This window comes from Oreochromis aureus, linkage group 22 (genome assembly GCF_013358895.1).
Source record: "Oreochromis aureus strain Israel breed Guangdong linkage group 22, ZZ_aureus, whole genome shotgun sequence".
Lineage (NCBI taxonomy): Eukaryota > Metazoa > Chordata > Actinopteri > Cichliformes > Cichlidae > Oreochromis > Oreochromis aureus.
The window spans coordinates 36,846,113-36,873,756 of record NC_052962.1 but is presented as its reverse complement, the minus strand read 5'-3'; the positions used below and the strand labels follow the sequence as shown (position 1 = coordinate 36,873,756).

Sequence of the window (27,644 nt, the reverse complement as noted above, 5' to 3'; positions counted from 1 at the left end):
ACTCTCATAACACATACATATAGGATCTTGGGGGTGGGCACGCAACACGGACTCCAAATTACCATCAGGGTGTACACCTCACCCCTGGCGTCGTTGCCCACCTCTCAATTTTAAATACACGTAGACATTGAGGGCTAGCAGGAGGGGCTATACGCTTACCTGCTGCTCTGGCAGGTAGCTCCATGCCCTCCTGGGTTTTAAATGCACCTTAGAACACGCACGCAGCAACACTACATATGAGCGGGTGGAGGGAGGTTTGGAGTCTTCTCACACCCCCGTTCTCTGCGGCCTGCTGGAGCGGGGAGGCTAGGAGGAGGAGTTGGCCGTCCGATTGGGTCTGGAATGTGGGGCCTCCCTGCTGCTGCCGAGTTGGGGCAGTCTGCTTCTCTCCACCCCAGGGAAAAGGGTAACACCACCTGGGTCTGGGTGCAGTTTCCCCCTCGATGGGCAAGGGTACCTAGACCTGGAGTACGCTTGGGGAGTGTGATTGTGTGTACAGTGTCTCTTTTTGTCTGTCTCCACGTTGGGTGAGTGTTGAGTAATTGCTTATGAGAGCATGAGGGTGGGAATGGATGTTTGTATCTGTGTGTGCCTGTATGTCTGTGTCCATATGTCAGGTTGGGTATCAGACGCCACCTCTCTGGGGACATCTCAGGCCCTCCAAGCTATCTCCCCCCACCACTTCCCCTGCCGGTGGCAGACGCCCTCAGACATCGGTGCGTTGGTGGTTTTTTGTGTCTGGGGTTGGGCGTCCGGTACCCACCGGCTCACTCCTTGGTGGCTGCTTATCGGGCATGGAGCCTGGGGCTCGCCGGGCCACTTTGGGGTGGGGTGCCCTCGGCCTCTGGGCCTGGGGCTCGGTCACTCAGGCACAGCTGGCTGCCGGCGGAGCTCACGGGCACGTCACTGCAACCCCCTGGCTTCTGCTCGCGGCTGCTGAGTGACCCCTCATCTGGGGCTCTCCTCAGCTCTTTCTGGGATAGTGACGCAGCTGCCCCTCTGTTGGTCTTCCTTGGTCTCTTGTGTTCTGGGGGCCTCTGGATGTCTGGAGTTTGATCTCCTCCATACCTGCTTCATGCCCTGGAGGACGGGGCTGTGGCCCCCCACACCCTCTAGCAGATCATTACATGAAGGAACCTTTTTAAAAACAAGCGCGTTCATGCTCACAGGTGTACACACGGTGCTCACACACACAAACTACACCCTTTTTGGCTCCTACCTCAAAGCACACAGTGCGCTGTCGATCTCACGTGCTGCACAATAATATTTACTGTTATATTCCCATAGATCATCATGATGTTGTTTATTATGTTGCTCTCGTTTTCTTCTGCTTGTTTTCTCTTTTTTCTTTCTCAACAGGTGATCCAGGTGATTGATATATGTATTTTCTGTCTGCTTATTTTGTTGGTTTTTGTTTTTGCCCTAATCACCGTTCCTCTTCCCTGCTGTTTTTCTTTCCTCTTTCTTTCTCCCTTTCTTTTCCTCAGTCAAGTTTGTCCCGTATTTAGCAAGTGAAAATACAATAAAATAAACAATAAAGGTGAATAAAATAGACCATTACGGCAAGGCTGGGATGGTCCATTTGGTAAAGTAAATCCGTTGGGCATCTTTCTTCGCCTTTAGACAATAATTCTGATGGCAAAAGAGCCAAACGGGACAGGCAAAAAAAAAAGAAAAAAAAAAGGATGGGACGGGTATCACCTAGGAGACACCAATCAGCTTAGAGCACAGGGAGCACACAGCTGTCAATCAAACCACAGACAGTCGGACACCTTTACTGTAAGAGCTGATTTTCTCCGTTAAGAAGTTTCTGTCAGGTGTTTTTTCTGCTCCACCAGTCATTAACTCACACATTGTTTCACTTCCCTTTAAGAAAGCTCTCATGCATATCAGCACAGAGAGAATCATCACACAGTTTGACCTGAAATATGTTCAAACTACACTGGAAATAAAAGAAGCAGATGTGGCATCTGTGCTAGGACCAATTCTGTTTACATTATAAATGCTTCCCTTAGGCAGCATCATTAGAAGACATAGCATAAATTTTCACTGCTATGCAGATGACACGCAGCTCTATCTATCCATGAAGCCAGGTAACACACACCAATTAGTTAAACTGCAGGAATGTCTTAAAGACATAAAGACGTGGATGGCCGCTAACTTTCTGCTTCTTAATTCAGATCAAACTGAGGTTATTGTACTCGGCCCTGAAAATCTTAGAAATATGGTATCTAAGCAGATTCTTACTCTGGATGGCATTACCTTGGCCTCCAGTAATGCTGTGAGGAACCTTGGAGTCATTTTTGACCAGGACATGTCCTTCAATGCACATATTAAACAAATATGTAAGACTGCTTTCATCCATTTGCGCAACATCTCTAAAGTTAGAAATATCCTGTCTCAGAGTGATGCTGAAAAACTAGTTCATGCATTTATTACTTCCAGGCTGGAGTACTGTAATTCTTTATTATCAGGATCTCCTAAAAACTCGCTGAAAAGTCTTCAGCTGATCCAAAATGCTGCAGCAAGAGTCCTGACAGGGACTAGAAAGCGAGAGCATATTTCTCCTGTTTCGGCTTCCCTTCACTGGCTTCCTGTTAAATCCAGAATTGAATTCAAAATCCTGCTCCTCACATACAAGGTCTTAAATAATCAGGCCCCATCTTATCTTAATGACCTTGTAGCAGAGGTGGGACCAAGTCATTGTTTTGCAAGTCTCAAGTAAGTCCCAAGTCTTTATCCTGAAGTCACAAGTCAAGTCTCAAGTAAAGTCAAGCAAGTCAGAGTCAAGTCGCAAGTCAAGACAGACAACTTTCAAGTCAAGTCCCAAGTCCGAAACTTTGAATTTCAAGTCCTTTCAAGTCTTTTTTTTTTTAACCCTCTGGGGTCCCGGGTATAATTGGCCGTTCTTGACTACTTTTGATTTTACTTCTATATTTCACTTTTAAAATATGTTTTTCTTGCCTTGTTTGGTATCATTATTTACAGCACAACCTCAAATATCTGAAATTTGAGTTATTTTTTCATTTTGGTATACTATATTAGCACAGTTGATCTAAATTCAGACAAAAATTCAGAATCCGAGTAGAAAGAAGTTATATTTTTTACATGTTTAACGAATCATTTTCATAACTTGAAATGCAAATAGAAATTGTACATTTCTAAAAATTATGCACAAGTTTTGCAAACAACAAAGTTATATGGTACTATTTACCTAAAAATGCAGCCAAGGCCTCAGGCGTTTTATATAAACCATTTAAATCTATTTACAGAACAATCAGGTGTGCTGCATCAAATAAGAAGGCACACAAATTATTTGTGCCAGTCCAAAAATGTAGTTTGTGTTCAGTATAAGACAGAGGAGAACACCACAGGCCTAAACCCTGCAGGTCTGACAACTGGAGGTGCAACAGTCCAGTTTTCTATGTGGAGACAGCGTTTACACTGGAATCTGCCTTTGACAGCTTTTTAGATCAAATATGAAATTCAGCAGTCTAACCGACACACAATACAAAACAATAACTACACAACAAACTAACTATAGCCTCCAAACACGCTAAACGTCACTAATGTCTCACATATGAAAACTCTCTCTCTCTTTCTTTCGCTCGCCCGCTTTCCGTCATGGGTGTCACTCCTAAAACTTCCCTTCTCCCTAAACAACCAAATGTCACATGTTGCCTTATCATTTTTTTGATTGGCTGACATGGTAAACTCTAACACCAATAGGGAAGGGTGTTTTTTCTTTTCTTTTCACTGGCAAGTGGAGAGCGTATGCTAGGCTGTCTGTAGAAAACGCCGTTTTTGTCTAGCATCCCTGTTGAGAATAACCATTGCAAATAAACAACAGCTAATAATATAAGATCAAAGTATTTTATTTGATGTATTGACATAAATGACAGAAGAAAAAGGCCATGTATAGCAGGACTACTCAATTACACACTAAGGTGGGCCAGATTTTCTAACCAAAAAAATTTTTCCCTGGCTCAGACATGCAAAAGTTAAACACGACCATACACTAATTGCAAATTAAACACAGTGATTTTGAATTGTGATGTGATGGTAAAATAAATATTTCTCAGTCTAAACTGGGTTAAATCTACGGGGTTAATGATGGGGAGGAGACGGAGAGAGACTGAGTACAGCTACAGAACCCACTTTCTGAAACGGACCCTGCTCACCATTCACCGACAATTCTGAGCTAACAAGTTGCATGTTATTCTTGGATGCGCTTGCAGGACCGGATTTAAAATAGCATGACAAACATATCATACCTGTTAAAGCCAAACAGTATCATCAACGTAGCCCGAAGAACATTTGCTAATAAGATGAAGTTAGCTAAGTCAGCTGTCTCATCGTAGCAAAAAAAAAAAAAAAAAAAAAACCCACCTACCGTTCTTTATGCAACTTCAAATGTCGGACAAAGTTGGAAGTTGTTCCATCTCCGTCTGTGATTCTCTTCTTGCATGTTTTGCATATTGCATTTCGTTTTTTGTTGACTACTTCGTAGTTTATGTACCCGAAAGAAATTACTCTTGGAAGCATTTCTGGCTCGAGCGTTTTTGTTCTTGTTTTTTCAAATCTGGTTAATTTGATTGGCTGTGCTACAGCCCACGCTCACATACATACGGGAGTGTGGTAAGAATGAATGAATGAATAAAGTGAATTAATGGTCCGCACTTTTTATATAATATGTATGTTAAATTTTAGATTTGGGTAAAATATCAAGTCTTTTCAAGTAAACAGGTTCAAGTCCAATTCAAGTCCCAAGTCACTGGTGTAAAAGTCCAAGTCAAGTCACAAGTCTTACAACCTTTTTTCAAGTCAAGTCTAAAGTCATAAAATTAATGACTCGAGTCTGACTCGAGTCCAAGTCATGTGACTCGAGTCCACACCTCTGCCTTGTAGTACCATATCACCCTATTAGAGCACTTCGCTCTCGCTCTGCAGGCTTACTTGTTGTTCCTAGAGTATTTAAAAGTAGAATGGGAGGCAGAGCCTTCAGTTTTCAGGCCCCTCTTCTGTGGAACCAGCTTCCAGTTTGGATTCGGGAGACAGACACTATCTCTACTTTCAAGATTAGGCTTAAAACTTTCCTTTTTGCTAAAGCATATAGTTAGGGCTGGACCAGGTGACCCTGAATCCTCCCTTAGTTATGCTGCAATAGACGTAGGCTGCCGGGGATTCCCATGATGCATTGAGTTTTTCTTTCCAGTCACCTTTCTCACTCACTATGTGTTAATAGACCTCTCTGCATCGAATCATATCTGTTATTAATCTCTGTCTCTCTTCCACAGCATGTCTTTATCCTGTTTTCCTTCTCTCACCCCAACCGGTCGCAGCAGATGGCCCCGCCCTCCCCTGAGCCTGGTTCTGCCGGAGGTTTCTTCCTGTTAAAGGGAGTTTTTCCTTCCCACTGTCGCCAAAGTGCTTGCTCATAGGGGGTCATATGACTGTTGGGTTTTTCTCTGTATTTATTATTGTGCGATCTACTGTACAATATAAAGCGCCTTGAGGCGACTTTTGTTGTGATTTGGCGCTATATAAATAAAATTGAATTGAATTGAATTGAATTTACAAAAAAATACAATTTAGCTCAAAATCATCAGTTCTGTGTAACACATCACTTGTTATAGATATGAAACTCAATGCCACTACTTGAATGATGTGGATTTCAATAATTTTTTTTCTACTTACATGATTTTGAATGTCATTTGAAATGATATCTGCTACAATAGAAACACCAGAAATGTTGCACACGGTCAAATGTCCATCTTGCGGCGCTAATGAGCATTATACACTGATCGTTTACCGCTATTTTGAAAAAAATACGAAACACAGAAGAAGTAAAGGTATATGGGCGGGAAACAGCACCAAAGAGGCAACACAGACGACTGGAGAAAGTTGGACCTAACGGCAGCAACTAGCATCACTGGACTTACAGTAAGTTTTCAATGTTGATATTAGTTTATTGTTAAAATACGAATATTTAGTTGTATTTTGGGTGCGTGTTGAAAAGAATAGCAGAAATGTCGGGTCCGTGTTTTTTATGTGCTTTGCTGCTCTCCCCGAAGGAAACTTTGCGCTTGCAGAGCTAGCATTAAGTTGTTGTAATGAGGGTCGCAGGCTGTTTAAAAAGTTAGATACTCCTTGTTCTAGAGGTGGCGCCCGATCGCCTAGTCTGAAACAAAGTGTTTTAATCTCTCTAAATTTTGAAACCCCCTCTCATGACTCAGAATAGTTGGGTCCAAACAAGCCCGTTGTCCCTGCAGTTACACAGCGGAGATACCTGTCTGCAGTGAGCGTGCTTTCAAGCCGTTTTCTTGTTTGAAACGCTATATTTTAAACTATATGTGCGAATAAGTGGTGCAGGTGTATTAGGCGTTTGAGCGATGGTCTCGATAGGTGTTTTTTATATATATCAGTCACTTTACGCCGTAGAATGATCGGGAAACTCATCCTTCTAATACACCTGCTCTGACGAGCCACGTTGTTCACAAGCCAGAGTTAGAGGGCCAATGAAAGAGCACGGTGCATGCATGGTCTCCTCTCACTTTGCCTAATTAGTGGAATCACTTGTCAATCAACTTCTGCCAACCAATTGGCACTCTTGGATCACTAAGGTCCTAAAAAACAAACCTGTCAATCAAAACAACCAGACTCGTTCAGAGAGAGAAGCAGTGATGAGGAGCCTGACATTTTTGACATTAACTGTGTATGCACATTAAATAATTTCAAATAACATATGTTTGGGGGAACCTCTCATCAGTAAGGCTTTAGTTTGTAGAAATGGCGTTGTTGTTTATTTAACCATGCCGTTAAAGTTCAAGTGCTGCTGCTTGTCTTCAGTATTGTAATATTTGCTCGATGGCTTTAGTATCTTGACTAGAGATGCATTCACACTTTGGGGATTAAATGAAAAGATCATTAACAGGGAAAAATTATAAATGGAAGTATTTATAATTTGTCACCGTTTGGATGCTTTTTAATTGTTCATCAGTTTATGCCTTTGGATCTCTCTGTTCCAGCTTCAAGAATTAAGACAGAGTCAAGGAACTGGGGATGTGATAAAGATACCAGGTAATTCATTTTGTTTGTGAATTCTTCTACCAATCACCTCTCTCGCTCTCTCTCTCTCGAGTTGTCTTAAAAATATGTTAAACTAACTACTAAACCAACTTTACTTATGCTATTTTCCACCTATAGATTCTTATATAAAACAAATTGTTTTGAGGAAAACAGGTTGCCATTTTAAAGCAGTGTTAGCTGTAGTCTGAGCTAATAGTAATTCATTTATTGTTATTATTTATCACTTATTAATATAACTTAACTGTTATATTAAGTTGTAAGTATAAGGAGTTCTGTTTTGTTTCCAACATGATCTGGCAGTGTAAGTTGTGCGCAGCTTCCTTCACCTCCAGAATACAGTTATTTAGACACTACAGGCTGCAGCACAGCCACTATTCCCGAATCAGCCCTCTTCCATGCCTCTACACTGATTGCATTTGTACATTTCAGACACTTAATGCACTGAGTACTCATTTGTCAAGATATCATACAGCACAACTTAGCAGTTGTGCAGAGCAGAGTCAGAGGCCTGTGTTATTTAAATGCCCTTTATGCACATTTCAGCAACCCTTTTCTGAAACAGGCCTTTTCAGTCATCTCAGAAAGCATTTGAAAAATCATGAAACAGTGACATGTCTATATAAGGATTGTAGGTATAGCACAAATGATGGGCAATTATAGGACCAAGATGAGACGGGCTGGATGTCAGGAGGTCACTGTTAATGCTGGAAAAAGAAGTAGAAGTAATCCTGATAATGAACCTTCACATTCCAACATTAACAGACCCAAGCGAGCAGAAGTCAACTTCCTACCAAACTTTCCCCAAGGAAAGGATCCTTCAAGCCTTGACCAGTTGAGGCAAGCAATTGTTGAAGAAGTCAAGAAGGCTGAGAAGAACCTGCCCCTCATTAGAAAGTTGATGGAGACCACATTTCCCCTGCGCAGACAAACCATAGTGATGTCCTGCCTACCAGTGAAGGAGCTCTTGGACCTCTGGCCTGCTCTAAAAATGGAGTCTGAGGTAATATGGATCAGCTCTCTTTAAAATGAAAATTGTAATTCTTACTCATGTGGCAGCTTTTTGCTTTTTGCTGCTTTATAAAGGTGTGCGAGATTCTTCAAATTGAACTGTATTGACGTTCTGCTGTAGTTGTATGCAGAGTTTCAGCGGATTACAAATCAGAACCTGCCCAATACATTCTATGCTGAACTTGACCGCCATCTTCCTCGACTGATGACCTTATTCAGACAGAAGGCATCAAAAACTGGGAAGACAGCAGATGCCCTGGCTGAAATTCTAAGAATTCACGATGAACAGGTAATAATAGATTGTTACACATTTCATAGGTTGAACCAGTGGAACATTGGAGAGGTTCAATGATTTAAATGAGCTTTTTGAATTTTGCTATTAGTCCACTTTGTGTCTGCTATTTGTCTGACTGTATTAAAGATGTGAACAGGTTATTTGTGGACATATGTTCTGATTTGACTGTTGTTGTTGTTGTTGTTCAGTAAACTCACCAGTATATACAATTCTGTTTTTATCTGGTAATAGGACATCCATGATATCCACACCAAGCGCACTACCGTTCTCCACGCCCTTCCTGTCTATCTGTGTGAGGATGTCTCTGGATTTTTCAGAACCTGCACTGTGAGTGTCCTTAAGTATCTAACAGATACTACTGTGTATATAAACAGTGCATCAAAGTACAAACATGTATTTTGATGCACTGTTTGGACTTACCTTTGTTTAGTCTACCCATACGGTTTCCATGTATGGTCTTTTCTGTCTCCTCACTACGAATGAACTGAATTGGTGTTTTGTTGAAAGTGATAGGATGTTTAGTAAAACATTTTCCTGTGTATTTCCTTTAGCTTAGTTTCAGTCTATCTCACACCACTTGATTCTCTGGTGAATTAGCTGATTTATGTGTGCAGAACATGGATCTTCTGTTTTTCACCTCTTACAGTGAGACCCAGGTCTCCCTTGTAAAAGAGGTATTGGATCTCAACGGGAGTTGGTAAAATGAGAAATTATATGTCGTCTGTTGTATTTCTTGGGTTAGATTGTGATTAGTATCTCTTTTTCATTCATTCAGGACGAATCTTTTGAGTTGTAGCTTGATGGTGTTGAAGTGGCCCTCTTCACTGTCATCAGTGACCATGACACGACAAGTCCAGTTCACTACCAACCTGTGAAAACCTCTGTCGTCATTGAAAGTGATGCCGTGGTCAGTCTCCCAGATTTGGTGAAGCCTTCCTGGTAACGTTTGGACTGATCTATGCACTTCACCTCAGCTACCCCAGAGCCCTGACCAACACTTTAGAATTTACTCAAAAGATTTTACTTGGTCTAGAAAAGGGTAAACTGTCACCCAGGTTACAGACCCTCAAGAATGACTTGGTTATGTAGGAACTCATCTGAAAGAAGGATGCAGGGTAAAGCATTATAAAAGGCTAGTTCAAAGTTCTCTCCTTTTATCTAAACAATGCCTCAAAACGTTATTGCATTACTCGACAGGTGTTCAGCCAATAGGTCCAAACTATACAACGTGCCTTTGTTCTCATTAACATAATGCAAAGCAACACTAATTTTTTGTATGTTTTAATGTTTTTCGTAATACTATTTCTAAAACATTGTGGGCTGCGCAAGATGACCTAAATTTCACTGTTTCATACTGGTTAATGTAAAACAAATAGCATTGTAATTCACTCAAATTGCTGCCCATGTTGCCTTATTCAGATATTAGTGTTAGGGTTCAATGTTGAGAGAAGAATCCATAAATAACCACAGATCCGGTCCGGTGTGCAATTAGACAGTATTTTAATAAACACATGTGTGAGTCCGACCACTGTGCAGATTTCAGCGTCGAACTGAACTTACAATCATTAGACAAGGTTTTATAGGAGTAGGACAACAAAGCCCCCTCTTTTGCAAAACAGACAATAGTACAGCTTACGTCAATCCAAACCACAAAATGTTCCGTGAACTTTAACATATTTTAAAGACATTGTCTTCGAGTCGGTGCTTCCCCTCAGCTCGTCTTCGCTGTCGCTTTATCTGTTGCACTTCCTCTAAGTACGTCGGCACAATTCTGCCTTTGCCGCAAAAACCCATCTTCACTTCTGCCCTACCAAAATAGATCTACTATGGTGTGTATGTGTGTGTGCGTACACGTGCGGGGGCGCGTGCATGCTGTGTACTGCGTACGTGTCATGACTGTCATTGGCTTGCGCTCGCTCTGCTTTCGGTTTCACTTCTGCAAAACCTGCAACTTCAAACACATGTAACTTCCTGTCCCATTTTGGCACAGAGTGTATTTTCCTGTCTCTGTCCTCTATACAGAAACACTGAGATCATAGAAGCATTAAAAACATTTAAATTATAGATTCAACTCAACCGTTTAAAGTGGTTCTTACTGGACCTGTAATAAAGACTAATATGATACCAATATGTTTGAACATCTGAATGCATCTAGGAAAGCAACATCACTATTAACATGAAATGGTAATGATGATTATCAAAATAGCAGCAACTAATAGCAGGAAAATATTTCTATTCCCCACATTAGCCAGAGAGCCAAAGGCACATTTTGATATTATTTATTATTATTTGGCATTATTTTTTATTACTCTGACAGTTTTCCTGACTAAACAATTTTTGGTCTACTTATTATGTATGTTTTTGTTAATTATTTTTAATTTATTTAATTAAAAAAAATGTATTTAATTTCAACATAATGTGCTAAAAGGGAGCAGGCAAGATACTGTTCAATGGCAGATGTTTATGACTTTTGCATATTAAGTTACCGATACTCATTTTAATTGAGGCAATCAATTGCCTCAAAAATTTTAAGTTTTGGGTCACATGTTTTTAAGTATCAAGTAGTCAACATATTTGACTAACGTGTACTTAAAATAATGACAACACAAACTAATAAACATTTGAGTTTTGTTAACATAAAAATGTTGTGGTTGTGTACTTATTTTTTATAAGTTCTGTGAAGTTATTCCTTTGAATTTGTAAACTTGAAACTGTAAGTCATATTAACTGCACATATTTGAGTTGACCGTTCTCAAAAGATACAAGTACCATGTAATCCAAACTTTTATGTTCTGGAAAAATTTGACTTTTAAGTTGATCAACTCAAAAAAATTGAGGCAATCGATTGCCTCAATTTTTTTGAGTTCTGGTAACTTATTCGGGTTTACAGTGCAGAAGTGACAACAATTATAAAAGATGCTAAGCTACAAAATCATTCCATATAATTAACTACTTGCTCTGTTTACAAAACTAAAGACCAGTACTTACCTCATGTGAATTTCAATAGTTGTTTTCTTTACTTCTTACTTTTTGACAATTTTAAATGATATGTTATGTATGTAAAATACGTTAAAATGCGTTATGTATTTAAAATACAAAATATGAGTAACTATATTCCGTTACAGTTACCGCTTAAAGAGGTGGTATTCAGAATACAGTTACTTTGTTGAAATAAATGAATTACACAGCGGTCTTTTCGTGTTTCATATGTTAGGCTGTAACATGTTCAGGGCATGAAACCGAAGTCTTTCCAGTCTCACACACTGAAAAAAATAACCTGTGGGATTAACATAAAAAAAAAATATGTACATCGGTTGCACGCAATTAAGTTATGTTTTGTCAACCTTCGTTTTTTATGTTATAACTGCACACAATTTTTTTGTAACATGAACATGATTTTTTCATGTTGTTGGTATGCTATACATTCATGTCAAATATTTATAGAAACTACTTGTTTATCGGACATTAACTGGTTATGTATATATATCTTGCAACTGTCTATATATAGACAGACATATATAGACACTGTCTGTACTGTACATTTTGTTTTCAATCAAACCAACAAGCAAAACATTTTTGTTTGACCTGTATTTTTCAAAACAGTATACAGTTGTAAGTTGTAACAGCAGTCCAGATTATACTTGAGTCATTTGAATGTATCTGTTCCAAAACATACCTCAAACATCTGCTGGATCCTGAATTCAACATTCAAGGGCCTATGACAAAGTTAACATTGAATTTTCTACGAATACTGGCCCAAAGGTAAAATGTGAGAATTGCTCGGGTAAAATCTTCTTTTTCCTCTTTTTTAAATGTAAGAGCCTTTAGGCACTATGGCAACAGGAATGCAAATATTAAAATGTGACAAAGAAAACCCACAAGGACAAAACCAAGAGCCCTAAAATGTGATTAGTTTTGTCTTGCTTCTGCAACTAAAACATCACAATAACTTATACTAACAAACAAAACTAAACAGTGGTTGGAGATGACAACATAACCAAACTTACTGTGACCATGTCCAATGAACTTAAAAATTTTCTGCCTAAACAGCTGCTTGATTACTTCAGGCTTGTGACCTGAGATCAGTTACCAGCTTCAAATTGACTTTGGTGACAGCAATAATGCAATGATCATTTTGCAATTGAATGGGACTGAGTTGGCAATTACATGCAATGTCAGTGGTAATACACCTTGCGATTGAAAATGTTTTTGCAGAAGCAGAATGTGTGGCACATTCAGCCTCAATGTGATGAGAAGAACAAACAAACAAACAAACAAAACCAAGAAAAAAAAACACTACAGTACAAGCCTGAAAAAAACTGCTCCTCCAAAGAGCCATGGCTTGAAAAATGAACATTAAATGCTATAATGATGGCCCCAAAGTTAAAAGTGAAAGTTGCTCCTACCAGTAAAAACCTATAAAATTGGAAGAAAAATTTTACCAGTGTTGGCAAAAAAGAAACAATGGAACATATTCAGAGAGGCAGACATATTGTTTCCACGTCATAACTGTTCACTCATACAGTCTGTTCTTGAGACCTTGGGCCTTCTTTGAAAGGCTTTTCCCTTCGAGCTCCATAACCAGTTTCTGTAATACCTCGAAGGTATACTTCAGTTCCGGTGGGTAGGTCAGGTTCAAAGTGTACATTAATCCAAATAGCATTGCAGCTGCGAGGGCACAGTTATCCAAATCCTGCAAGACTCTCTGGCCTTCAATGACTACCCCGATGTCCTCAGGGCTGTCACTGGCATCTCTTGACTTTATGATGTAGATTCCCATGGTTGTTTCCTCAATAGATTGTTGGATAACTCCTTCATCTGTGGCCTGGAAAATGCACATTCCCCAAATTAAATTCAACAGAACACTGGTCAAAGAACATTATATCAAATCTTCTATTAATCTGTGTAGCTATTCCAAAAAATGTTAACATTTACTGAGAAGCACATTACGTGAACAAAAATGTATTTATTACAGCATGTGATTAGATATGTAATCAATGCTAATCCTGTGAGTCTTCAGAACGCTCAAAAAGGTAATGCATTTCTAAAGTAAAATATCATTGCAACGAAGCAGAATACTGTCAGAGAATGAAGAGGTGTTCAACTATGACCTCAACAAATGGTCCTAATGCATGTAAAAGAAAAAAAAAGTAAAACACCTAAACATAACATCTTCTCTAACCCATATAGACAAGTCTCTGTATTCCTTGGTTAAGGTGACATTCAACCCATTTATTAGTAGATAACTACATTTTGCCATGGTTTAGAAAGGACGCTGAATAAAGCAGTATTTTTACAAAGTAATGACTGACACAAAACAAGCTTGTCGATTTAGTCTGGTTTTTGGTTATTATGTTAATTTTGTCAAAAGCAATAACCGTGGAGATACTAGCATCAGAACTGTGGTAAACTATGATCCAAAACCGAGACGTTAGCAGGATCCAAGTATTTTGTCTAATAAATAAGGTGGCCCCAATATTTATTAAATGTGTCCATTAAAAAGTGAAATTGTGGCATGTCAGCATGTAAATAAAACAAGATTTCATAGCTAAATAGTCTAATCATTTTCAGTTATGTCTATTCATTTTAAAATGAAAAAAAAAAAACATACAAACTGGGGGCCGCCAGTGGTATCCCCCAGTCACCAGCAGATGGCACAATTTTGAAAATCTTAGATCATTTTCAAAATCCCAGAGGTCAAGGTCACTGTGATTCGACATCTTTTTAGTAGCTGCACCTATGGGATGAATTTGACAATCCTAAATTACTTTGTTGTTCAGTTGTCCACGCTGCCCGCTCGTCACTGTGGCAATAAAACCCCATTAGCCTTTTACAGCCGAGGGGTAAGAGATTTTAGATTTTTAAGTTTTGGGAGGGGGGGGTTAGTACATGAAGCAACCACATCATTTTTTCACATATCATTTTTTCTCATATTACAAATTTTTAGCTATGCATCCCACTCTGCAGTTTGTTTTGTTGTTAAATGGTAAATGGACTGATTCTTATATTGCGCTTTTCTACTCTCCCGGAGTACTCAAAGCGCTGTATACAACATGCCGCATTCATCCAATCACACCCATTCTCACAAGCACTGTCTTCTAAGTTTCTTAGTGCTTCCTAACTACCATTCATACACCGATGAACGCATCAGAGAGCAATTTGGGGTTAGTATCTCTTGTAGCTCAAGGATTCAAAATGACTTCTCACAGTTTCCACAAAGCTGGCAGACAACGTAAATGTTGTCAATGTTCTATTACAAGATATCATTAAACACAATGATCTTCACAAAAGAATTCACAAATTACATACCTCGCTCACTTCAAAGAGTGCTGGCCATCTTGCCTGGAAGTCGCTGATCATGGGTTTGTCACAAACTACTTCATGTCTCCTATATGCAAATGTTTTCTCCATTTTCATTCACACCACCTCCCGGTTGTCTTCTTCACATCTGAAAGAAGGCTATGTTTAGATTCTCCAACCAGATAGGGGGGACAATAGTTTACTTCAGACCGCCGTGGTCTTTTATTGACAATAGCAGCACTTGATTTGCCCCCCGGTTTGTGCGTCACAGAGTCCACAACCACCTCAGGGCATCCTAACTTTCTTAAATGAGTGCGGTAACTTGCCAGTTTAATCTTTAAGCTAGCTTTCCATCCAGCATATCCTTTGAGGGAGCTACTCTCAGTGACACAAGGATGTTTTGAGATGAGAGCCTCACCAACTGTGTTTAAGTCTTTATCAGTTACATAAATTTTGTATCTGACAATTTCTTGAATGAGGCCTTCAAGAATTTGCGACTTCAGTTCAGGATCTGGAGTAAGCAATGTGCCCTTTTCTTTGTATGCTGCATTGCCTCGCTCAAGTTTTAGCTCTGCATCAAAGGAAAACTCAGGAACACAGAAAACCCTTGGCCACAATGCCCTAGAGGTTGATGAGCAGGATGCCTCCGATTCTGGTGATGAGAGTATGTCCGTATCGACACATCCACTGGACTGGGAGTTGAAATCATCCAGACCAAACCTGCATGAAGCATCAGCTGAAATGGAATATGCCTCAGCAAACTGTGTAGTTGAGTCTTCAGCCAGGGAAGTCATTCTGATTGTTCCCCTATCTTGTATTTCATCCATTGAAGTAAGGTTCATGAACTCATTCCCAAATAGTGGATCCATAAACTGAAGCTGGAAGTTGCTATTATTGAGGCCACACTGTCTTTGCACTTCTTCAATAAGTTCAATAACGGATCCTGGAAATCCACAGTGAAAAGTTAACCTCTGACTGCTGTTGTCTCCCAGAATCACTTTGAGAATTGCCGGGGCCATTGTATATCCTTAATCTGTGAAAAGATGAAAAAAAACACTCTACTTAAAAAAAATGTGAAATGATCAATTCCAAAAACAGGTCTGGATAATTTAATCTCTAACTTAAAAATTACTAACAGATAATTAAAAGATTAAAGATTGATAAGATGCCCACAAGAAAATTAATAATTTAAATTCAAAAGAAAAATCAAAAGTAGCCAAGTAAAAATTATGACTGAATATCTGAATATTACAAACTTATTAAACCAAAATATTTTAGAATTCAAAATTTAGAAGTCTCTTTCAAATTATTCAAATTAATTAAGCATCACAATCAACCACTAAAATGTATTTTTCTGTTCAGAAGTGCTACTTAATAACTGTAATTTCACTGCAAAAGCTCAAAATCTTACCAAGTATATTTGTCTTTTTTCTAGTCAAAATAATCTCATTACACTTAAAATAAGACACATTCAGCTACAGAGTAACATTTCAGTGAGATATGAGAACTTGTTTTTAGACAGTGCATCTTGAAACTGGATAATTTTCACCTAATACAAGTTAGTTTTGCTTGAAATAAATGAAAAAAATCTGCCAAAGGTGAACTTTCTCTGCAAGAAGTTGTCATATGTTATCAGTTAATTATGTTCACTACCCCGGAAAATAGAATAAACACTTTCTCTGCCACTAATGACTACTGCAGGCCTTTCATACCTGATTTTTTTTTTTTGTAAAACATTTTTACTAAAACCAGTTAACTGAATGGACACAAGTTTGTTGAAAAAAAAATGTTAATACAAATAATACTGTCCTGCAGCTTAAGCTAGCATTATCGTCAGTTAATTTGAGGAATCATTCTTATTTTCCATTATGTTGCTCAACAGCAGTATATACAAAAAACTATCTTGGTAAAAATACACACATCTAATAGATGTTATCTTCATTTCCCCTCCAAAATTTAGTTTTAAGTTTAATTTACCTCTACAAAGTACAGCTCTGCGCCAAACGTACACCTCCCACGAAGAGATAAAATGGCGGACCTCCATGGTCAATCTTCCCTCGCAGACCACACCCTGTAGGGGTAGAGTTTCAACAGAAAACATAACTATTTTTGATTATTTTAATTCGACCTATTTTAAAAGACTGAACATCCTTAAAAACAAGTGAAAAGTGTGAGACTTAATTATGTTTAGATCAAAAATATACATGATTCATGTAGAATATATGAAGTGCATATTTGCAAATTTAACAACCTCACCATAGCATGAAGCTTACATTAGCTTGAAGCTAGAGGTTGTCATTTTATTTAATTTTATTTTCTGGGCTTACAAACAGGACACGCAACATTTAGATAACTGTTACACTAAATCTTGAGTCTGTTGAGCGTTCTAGCTGCTGACTGCAGAAGCTAAATCATCCTATCAGCATGTTCATAGAGGCTGAGGCTATGTGCTGGTAATGTCACTGCTCACACACTTCCAACAGAGCAGCCATATTAATAATAATAAAAACAGATTTTAGGATAAAAATCTAAACAAAATCTACAGAAAACCAAACATCCCATAAGTATGACCTCACATGAGTGTGAATTTATTTCATTTTGTGGCAGAAGACAGTCGTAGTGCTGCCCTATTAGCTTGTTTAATGGTTAAGCCACTGCAATTTCCAACGCTTAGTACAGACACTGATTCAAGTTTGTAATACTCAGTAAATTTAGACTAAAAACATATATAAACAATCTTATTTTACATCATATTTGATTATTACTATTTTGTTTATCACATAATTTCGGTTAACATGCGCTAACTGGAGCCTTAGATTGGCCTTTCATGTTTTTTGATAAACAGCCCACATACCAGAAAAATAATATTACCTCAGTAAAAGTCCACATATATATAGGTCTACACACTCTTTCTTACTGGTGTTTTAGCTTTAAATTCTCATTTACCTTCAAGTAAAGAACTCCAGACGGTAGTACAGTCTCCAAAGCAAGAGACAAAAATGGCGGACGGTGCAGCCGATTTTTCCTCCAGAACTTTTCCAGGGGGCAGAGCTTCAGGAGCAAACATCACTGCTTTGTTTCTTTCCAACATGATTTAGTCTAATAGACTGAACATCCTTAAAGAATATGTGAAAATTAAAAGACTAAATTATGTTGAGATGAGAAATTGAAATTAGTCAAGCTGGATATATGAAATCCTTATATGCAATTTCAACAACCCCCCTATTGCATTTTTTTCAGTGCAGGTTGTCTTGTTATTCTACAAAACATATAAAAATGTCAAATAAAAACAGAGATGAATGATTCTGAACTGCTCATGTTTAAGTTTTGAATCCTGTGGTCAGCATCATGCATCAAAAATTTAAGTTTTGAAAATTGTACCTTTCCTCTGATTTTTTTTCATGTCTTTCATTTTTGAGGCCATGTTTACATGTGCAGGTTCTTTTTTTGGGGAAAACTTTTCTATTCTGTCCTGTTGCTTACATGTAAGTGGTTCTTTGAGTTGCTAACAGGTAAGTTTCTAAGACGTCTTTCAGGGTGAAGTTTCTCTGAAACTCTGTTAATGTGTTTGTGAGTAAACATGTACAACATTACTTTTCTTTTTTTAATGTGAACAAGACAAAATCAAATTTTGTCTTACAAGGTCAAATGTCTGTGCCTTTATCTTCAGACTGCATTGTTTCCATGTTTCTGTTTTTTGGCATTTGGCAACACTTGGGGTTATATCACAAAGTACTGCCCTGATTTGATCTTGAAACATTTTCTTGCCTTTCTCAGTCAATGGACATGTTTCTCAAAATGATTGCAGAAAACACCCAACATCCATCAATGTGTGGATGTATCCTGAAACACAAGAGAGAAACATGTTTATACACTATATAATATTAATATTTCTATACAAAATATAAATAACATTTCAAACCAATTATTTTTTGATTTCATTCACGACCTGATCAAGATAAAAACAATTTAACTATTCAAAGAATAAAAAGTAAATATCATTTCCAAAAAATCAGTCTTTTTGAAATAATTTGCAGTCAAAATTGTGAAAACTGACTGATTAATTGATAAACGGCATCGACTATTTGATCCAGCTACTTGTTGTTTTCAGTCAGATGATTTCCATAGAGAGGCACTTTGCATCAGCAGCACCATGCTCCAGTGCTCTGGGAGAGTTTATAGTCCTGAGAGTTGAACACTGGATGACTGACAGCTGTCCTTCATCACAACAGAAGCCACAGAAATCCTCCTCATCAAAAACATGACTTTGATCTGCGTCCTCATCTGGACTCTCCTCTGCTGCTGCTTCACAGGTAAAGTCCAGAGAATCAAACTCCTCTCCTCTATCAACATCTGTCCCTCTGAAATGAAGCCCACAAAACCATGAAGCTGCTTTATGTTTTTGTCTCTGTATCCTCAGAGTCCAGAGGACAGATCACAGTGACTCAGTCTGGAGCAGTGAGCTCTGCTGTGGGAGGAACTGTGAGCATCAAGTGTAGGACCAGTCAGAATGTTCATGTTTATAGCAACAACCAATATTTAGCCTGGTACCAACAGAAAGATGGAGGAGCTCCTAAACTGCTCATTTATGTTGCTAGCACTCGAGTATCAGGGATTCCAGCTCGTTTTACAGGCAGTGGATCAAACTCTGACTTCACTCTGACCATCAGTGGAGTCCAGGCTGAAGATGCAGCAGTTTATTACTGTCAGAGTTTTCATGTTATCAACAGTCAGTATGTGTTCACACAGTGAAAAACAGTCATACAAAAACCTCCCTCAGTCAGTCAAATATATATTTAACTAAAGAACAAACGTGGGCCATTAACAGATACCAGGATAAGTCTTGTTCATGACCTTTGACCTTAGAAGTGGAGCAAACCACTAAATCTATACCAAAATAAAATAATCTGAATCCAAAAATCTGAAAATGTTCCTGATCAGTGAGTAAAGATTTTACTGTAAACATCTCATCAAACATGAACATGAGTGAGAAAGCTGTTATTGAACTGAAGGTGTTTTCATTTTTTAAGTATTTGTTCATATCATCATTCATTTAATCTTCTCCTTGTTTGTCAATGAATTGAAAACTTTGTACTTCAGATTCTTTCTAATCACTCCTTGTATTCGTTGACTCTCCTGTCTGTGAGTTCTCCTCAGAACAAACAGCTCATAAGAGACACTAAAGACTCTTTCTTCTTTAGACTTGCTTTGTAGTCTGGTGAGACTGTTTCCATGGCAACCAGGTCCCAGCATTGCTTAATGAACCAGTCTGTCTCGTACAGGTGAACAACACCACCAACAACCTACCACACACATTCATGTAACTTTGAACAAACATAAAAATAACCTGTACAATTTTAAAACTCCTTTTTCAGCTTTTGCCAAAATGCAGATCTCCTTAATGGTTCTTTCAGCCTGTGTTTTATTTTACCAGTGTAAAATAAAGACATCATGTTGGAGTGCAGAGTTGGTCTAAATTCTTCCAAATGAAAAAAAAAATATTCATCAAGTGCAGGTTTGTAGATTTGAATAAAATAAAATGTCTGATTCAACCAAAATTCACTTTGCAAAACATTTTTATTACCTAAAACATGAATGTTGTCATTATGAGAAAGGAAATAACAGTTTTAGTCTTTATTTGTTCTTTAAAAAGAAAGATGGAGAGACAGTTACAGAGTTGAGAATGAGAGCATTAAACCAGTATCAGGTTGAGTCAGGTCAGGACTGGGAACACTGGACTCTCCTCAGTGGCTCTGAGACCAGAGTCTGGCAGCCCTGGGTGGCCTCACAGGTCACAGAGCCCACCTTCATCCAGCGGTCTGCAGGGAGCCTCAGGGTGCTGCTCCAGCTGTAGAGGCCGTCATTCTGCAGCACCACGGGGCTCCTGCTCTCCTCCCAGCTGATGCTGCCACTGCCATCCACCTTCCAGGACAGACTCCAGTCTGAGGGGAAGCCCTTGTTGGCCATACATGTGATTGTTGCAGTCCCCTGCTGTAGCTCCTCACTGGAGGGGGGCAACACTGTCAGGATGGGACGGGTATCACCTAGGAGACACCAATCAGCTTAGAGCACAGGGAGCACACAGCTGTCAATCAAACCACAGACAGTCGGACACCTTTACTGTAAGAGCTGATTTTCTCCGTTAAGAAGTTTCTGTCAGCTGTTTTTTCTGCTCCACCAGTCATTAACTCACACATTGTTTCACTTCCCTTTAAGAAAGCTCTCATGCATATCAGCACAGAGAGAATCATCACACAGTTTGACCTGAAATATGTTCAAACTACACTGGAAATAAAAGAAGCAGATGTGGCAACATTTACAAAACAAGTTTAAAATCATCAATATTGTACATGACTTACATTAATATGAACTGGAAACAAATAAATAGAATATATATTCAGTGACACGAAATGCTCTTCATGTATATCTAAAACAATTTTTAAAATTAACGCAAACTCAAAGTAATTTCAAACAATACTTGACAGTTCTTCTTCTTTATATTATTGTTTGATTTTTTTTCAGTTTAATTTTACAGAAATGTAGACATAACCTTTTTGCAGAGCAGATGTGAATTACCCTCCATGAAATAAGAGGATGATAAAAAATTCCAGCATCAGACTTATTGTAAAGCTACGTGCTTTTCTCTTAAAATCAGAAGAGAAATTGTTAAATGAACTTTAATAAAAAATGAAAGTATTTGATAGTAAACCAGAATAAACTTACTTCCAACATCCAGTCTGGTTCCTCCACCAAAAGTCCACCACAGTGATACAAACTCATTGAGACGCCGTACAAAAACCTCTGACTGTAGAGAGACACGGCTCTCTGACTCTGAAACAAACAAACTCAACAACATAATTCACTGTTTGCACAGCAGCAATGACTCAGCTGATACGACTTCTTCAAATACCATCATACAAATATTAGTTTAAATACAGTTCAATCCATGAGCTTTTGGACGATCACATTTTTTTTTCCTGTCCCGTTCGGCACCGAACCAATCAGAATTATTGTCTGAAGGCGAAGAAAAATTCTCAACAGATTTATTTTCTCAAGTGTATCATTATGGCTTTGCCATACTGGTCCACTTGAGTCATCTTTATTATTTTTTTATTTTTTTATTTTTAAAATGATTACAACCGGAACAGATATAACCGGGGGATCGTAAAGAGAAAGACAGATAAGAAAAGGAGAGGTAAAGAAAAACAGAGGGGAAGAGGGACAGTGAGAAAAGACAAAAGAAATCCGCGAGATCATTTGCTGGAAAAAAAATAAGTAAACAAGCAAAAAGAGAACAACACAGTAGGGAGACCACAGCAACAACTAATTAAGCATAAATAAGAGTAAATAATAAATAGTGAATGTTACTGAGCAGCACAAAAGACTGACAGCAGACGATATGCTTAGAGGCAGCATCCAAGGAAGATAGTGAGTGTCTGTGCACACCTGTGTGCGTGAGTGTACTTGTATTCAAATGGTTTCTCCATGTAACTATCTAATAGTAATTGCGGGGAGCCATAGCACCGCCCCCCAGGACATGAAGCAAGCATGGAGGACATCCAGGGCCCAGACATCTAGATTCCCCCCAGAGCACAAGAGCCCAAGGAGGCCCACTGGAGGGACAGCCGCGCCACCCTCCTACAAACAAGCTGGGGAGAGCCCCAGACGGGTGGGGGTGTCACCCAGCAGCCAACGTGCCCGCAGGCTCTGCTGGCAAAAGGCTACGTGAGAGTGTACCGAGCCCTGGGCCCGAGTCTGGGCCCAGGGCTCAGACTTGACCCTCCACACCCCGGAAGGGGCCCGATGGAGCCAAGAGCGCCAGGCCCCGACAAGCAGCCACCGGACACCAACAACCACTAATGTACCAGCAGGTGGGGGCCTCAACCACTGGCAGGGAGTGCATTGGGGGGAGATAGGCCCCCACACTTGGGGGGTGTTTCATATAAACATAGACAAACAGGCAAACACAGACACAAACATGCATTCCCACCATCATGAACACACGCTTTTCTTTTTGCTCCTTGAGGAGGAGGATGCACCTCTCTCCCTCCCTTATCGTTCCTCCTTAGCTTCTATGTCCTTGTCTAGTCTCATCTAACTCTAACCCTCAGAGAGCCTCTCAGTCACATTCTTGCTCTCTAAAACCTAAAGAAGAATTATGGATTTGATCAACCAGTCCCACTGCTCGACGAGGAGCCTGGGTTCGGGAGAGGTAGAAGTGGTGCGTCATGTGCCTGGCGGGTCTGGCGATTGAGGACATCGAAGACATCTAACTATTCGGAATCATGATAACGGGGTTCTTGCTGATTGGAGCTGGCTTGGCCCTGGCTTATTGAAATTGAGCGCTTCAAAACCCCACAAGGCTACCCGCGATGATCCAAGCGCTGGGAAGGGCTGTGAGTACTCACACTGTTCTTATGGAACGTAATATGGGAAAGATCTTGGAGAATCTCATCGCTCTTCAACGGGAAATTGATACACCCCCGGACCAGTGATGGACTTAAAGCACGACTGTAAAATTCAGATGAAGTCTGTTCGTCCTAAACAACATAACCACCATCATCATCTCATGTGGCTACCCAAACCCAGCGCCACCAGCTGGACACTTGAAGGCCGACGCCGACGAGAACAACAACAAATTCTCCTCTGACAGTGACAACGGGACTCCCTGACTCTCTCACCAGATCCCTCAACTCCACCTGCGTTGCGGACTGTTGATCTTAATTGGGCGAAAAGACACTTTCTCAGGCTGAACACAGGACACACATCCTCACACGCACACATGTACACTTAGACAGATACCCCCCCTCCCCGAACCCATCGCCTCCCATGCTTACCTCCCATCCGATGTAGACGGAGGTTCAGCATCACTTTAGGTTGCGCAGAGAGTGCAGCGTCCTTGATGCTGCTGTGTACATTAGCATATTCCCCTTTTGCTTATCTTGTGTTTTATGGTGTTGTGAAGATAAATGTGCTTTTGTGCTGAGAAGTTTTTGTTTCTGTTTTCTCATTCTGATCCCCCATTAGGGATCAGGACGAGCAGAGTTTCTTTTTCCTCATTGAATGCCCTTTTGCGTTATACATTTCATTGTTTTCTTTATGCTGCCTGTTCTGTCCTGTCTCCCCATTGTGATGTTTGTGTATTGTATGTGCGGTCGGAAAGGTCCGATTTTGCTGCAGGCAACTGCAAGTGACAAATAAAGGCTTCAATCTATCAATCAATATACAAATACTCAGCACTCACACAACATAGAGACAAACAGAAATGAACACTGTACACACACTCACACTCCCCAAACATCCTCTATACCCCCCAGGTCCAGGTAGGGTCACCGACAAGATAGCCCCTGGGATCCCTGGGACACACAGTCCCCTCCACTACAATAATTTAGCGATTCACAGACACTGTCAAAAAAGCTACTCTGGATAGTGTTGGAATTGATATTTTTTATATTGTCATTTGTGCTTAGAAACATGGAATCATTTATGCTTAGAGATATATAATCATTCATATGCTGATAAAGTATTTTATCCTTATTTGGTCTGATATGATTCTGTGCACACTCTGTGCACCCTGAGATGAGAGGAAGCAGCCTCGACCTTATAATTTCCATTATAGCTTTAGGAACCAGACTGCTCTGTTTCTTAAAGTGCAAGACTTCACACCTTTAAATGTTTGTTTGAGACATGACCTATTGCAAGTTCCTGTTCTTATAGTTTAGCGAGACGCTTACTTCTGCTTTTCTGCATACCTCATACACAAAGTTAAAGTTCATTGAAAGGTCGTATGTCTATGTATAGTGTGGCTGGAAACACACACACACCCACACACACAGAATACAGACATTGATGTTGTTCAGAGATGCCTGCTTAAGAATGTTACGTGTATTTGTAATTGCATAATCACGAATGATTGTTTGCTGACAATAAAAAGGGCTGTAGCGAAGGAATCAGTGGAAGTGGGCTAAGTTCAGTTTAAGGAATCTTTTCCTCAACTTTGGCTGACTTCCCTCGCGAGCCACAAAGACAAAGAGCTCTGTCTTGTTTTGTTTTGTCGTGCAGTTATTGGTTTCGTGTTCCAGCGGGGTTTGTGCCTAGATAAACCCAACAGACAGCATCCTTTAATAGAAAAATACATTTAAAATTTTGTCTCATCTTTGTAACAGCAGTTTGTGACTGTAGTTTCCAGGAACAGGAGAGATGACCTAAATTCAGGACACACAGGAAAATCCCACCTTCATCCAGTGGTTTGCTTTGAGCTTCACGGTGCTGATTCAGCTATAGAAGATCATTCTGTAGTGTCCCGGGGCTCCTGCTCTCCTCATCACTGATGCTGCCACTGCCAACACTGTCAGTCATCTTTGTGACAGCCTCAAGTCTGTGTGGAAGCCCTTGTTGGTCAGACCCATGATGGTGGCATTTCCCTGCTTCAGTTCGTCACTGGAGGAACCCAGCACCATCTAGATGGGACAGGGGTCACCTAAGAGACACCAGTCATCTTAGATAACAGAAACCACAAGTTGATATTTAGCTGTAAGATGCTTTTTTCTGCTCCACCAGTCACTAACTCACACTTTTTCACTGTTTCCAAAACAAATCCAAAAACCCCATGTTGGGTCTAAACTCAGACCCCGCTGTATCCAGGACTTATTCCCGTGAAAGAAAAACAAGGCAACAGCGATCGATCATTTTTACTCGCAAGGGAGTTATCGTCCGTGTCTAACACGAAAATGACCCCGACGATGGCCTCCTCTCGTTGCCTTTTATTGAGAGACAGTTCACACAAAACACATCACAGCAAAGCAACGCCCATGTGGTTCTAAGACAAGGCATTGTATGTATATGTGTGAACTTCTGTAAGAATGTGTGTGTGTGTGTGTGTGTGTGTGTGGCCTCCTGCTGGGCAGGAAGCTTACATCAAAAAGACCTTCACAAGGATGTGTCTGTAATAAAAAATTACAGCCCCTCACCCAGAACCTCGAGAATCTAGGGAGGGGAGGACAGAAAGAATTCCTTTCCTCACACAGTTAAACAATGTACAAATGGTAAACATAAAAATGACAAACATTTAACAATTCACTCTAACACCCCAGAACAAAACAAAGATTTCTTTCTTTAGAGAGGAACATGTCTGTGACTTTTTAATTGTACGCTTTCACAGGTAATTTTAAAACTGGCAATTACTGAATTAGTGAAAACCTCCAGAGTATTTTTTTGCAGTGTAGGTACATTTATAAAGGTTTTAAGGGGGGGTCACTGCAACCCCCCCTGGCTTCTGCTCCACGGCTGCTGAGTGACCCCTCATCTGGGACTCTCCTCAGCTCTTTCTGGGATAGTTACGCGGCTGCCCCTCTGTTGGTCTTCCTTGGTCTCTTGTGTTCTGGGGGCCTCTGGATGTCTGGAGTTTTGATCTCCTCCATACTGTGGTGGATTTTTGTGTGATATGTATAACTATGTAACTATATACACTATATATCTATGCGCACTGAACATATATTTTAACTTTCATGTAGAGTCTTAAGCACAAGACATTTTTGCTTCATCGAGGTTTATTAAGTTGGTACTGTAACAGGGCAGTTAATGTAGGGTGAGAGTTCTCTTGAATAATTTACTTAATAATTAATTAATTTAACGTCTTTAATGCAGCACAACCAAAACAGTAACATTGTAATAGAGATCCTGAACACATCACGATAAAATATCATACAAAATACACACACACACACACACACACACACACACACACACACACACACACTCTGAACCCACACTGAAGTGTTTTTAAGCATGTAACCTGTGTATTATATGTTATAAGATTGTGCCACTTGCTGTATAAGATTTAATAATTAGGATTAATGTGTGACCTTTGACCATGTTGTGACCTATTGTCAGAGGGTAAAGCAAAGGGTTAACCTATTGGTGTCACTTTGGACCAGGCCCTCAGCCAGCGCCAGGTGTGAACTCTGGCCGCTATCTGACCCCAGCAGCTGTGCTGGGCGTGTGGGAAAGTTACCCAGCAGCAGGGGGCGGCGACACTGGTCCCTATATTAGGGGACCAGAGGACGCCCCCAGGGCTCTTTTCCTCCTGCTGCTGCTACCTGTCCGTCTCCGTGTTGCTCTGCTGTCTGTGCTTAAGGCTGTACACCCCGGGGTTTTGCTTTGCTTGCTTTCTGCTATGTAATTCTCTTGCTAAATGTCTGTATGTATTTTTCCTGCTGTTCATACGATTCAGTGTATTAAACTCTGTTCCAAGAATTCTACTCTTTTACAGAGCATCTTTTTTAGTGTCTTGGTTTTAATTGGATTTGGGTCTCCACATCGTTGGTGGAAGAAGGTTATCAGAATGGCTTCAAAATTTGCGACCACAATACCTGCGTCATGCCCTGGAGGACGGGGCAGTGGCCCCCCACACCCTCTAACAGATCATTACATGAAGGAACCTTTTAAAAAAAAAAAACCAAGCGCGTCCATGCTCACAGGTGAACACACAGGTGATCACACACAAACTACACCCTTTTTGGCTCCTACCTCAAAGCACACTGTGCGCTGTCGATCTTACGTGCTGCACAATAATGTTTAATATTTAGTATTTACTGTCATATTCCCATAGATCATTGTGATGATGTTTATTACTCTCGTTTTCTTCTGCTTGCTTTCTTCTTTCTTTCTCAACAGGTGATCCAGGTGATCGATATATGTATTTTTGTCTGCTTATTCTGTTGGTTTTGGTTTTTGCCCTTTTTCCCCGTCCCTCTTCCCCGCTGTTTTTCTTTCCTCTTTCTTTCTTCCCTTTCCTTCCCCAGTCAAGTCTGTCCCGTATTCAGCAAGTGAAAATAAAATAAACAATAAAGGTGAATCAAATGGACCATTACGGCAAGGCTGGGATGGTCCATTTGGTAAAGTAAATCCGTTGGGCATCTTTCTTCACCTTTAGACAATAATTCTGATGGCA

At 39.9% G+C, this 27,644-nt stretch overlaps 1 pseudogene and 1 gene segment (V, D, J or C); one reads left to right on the top strand and one right to left on the bottom strand.

Moving 5' to 3' along the window:
- LOC120435794 overlaps positions 1–23,700 on the bottom strand; it is a 281,387-nt pseudogene extending 257,687 nt beyond the window's left edge.
- LOC120435799 lies at positions 18,954–19,444 on the top strand. The segment is given in 2 exon segments: positions 18,954–19,005; positions 19,113–19,444. Coding segments are annotated over 2 exon segments (384 nt in total).
- Positions 23,701–27,644: the final 3,944 nt, after the last annotated feature.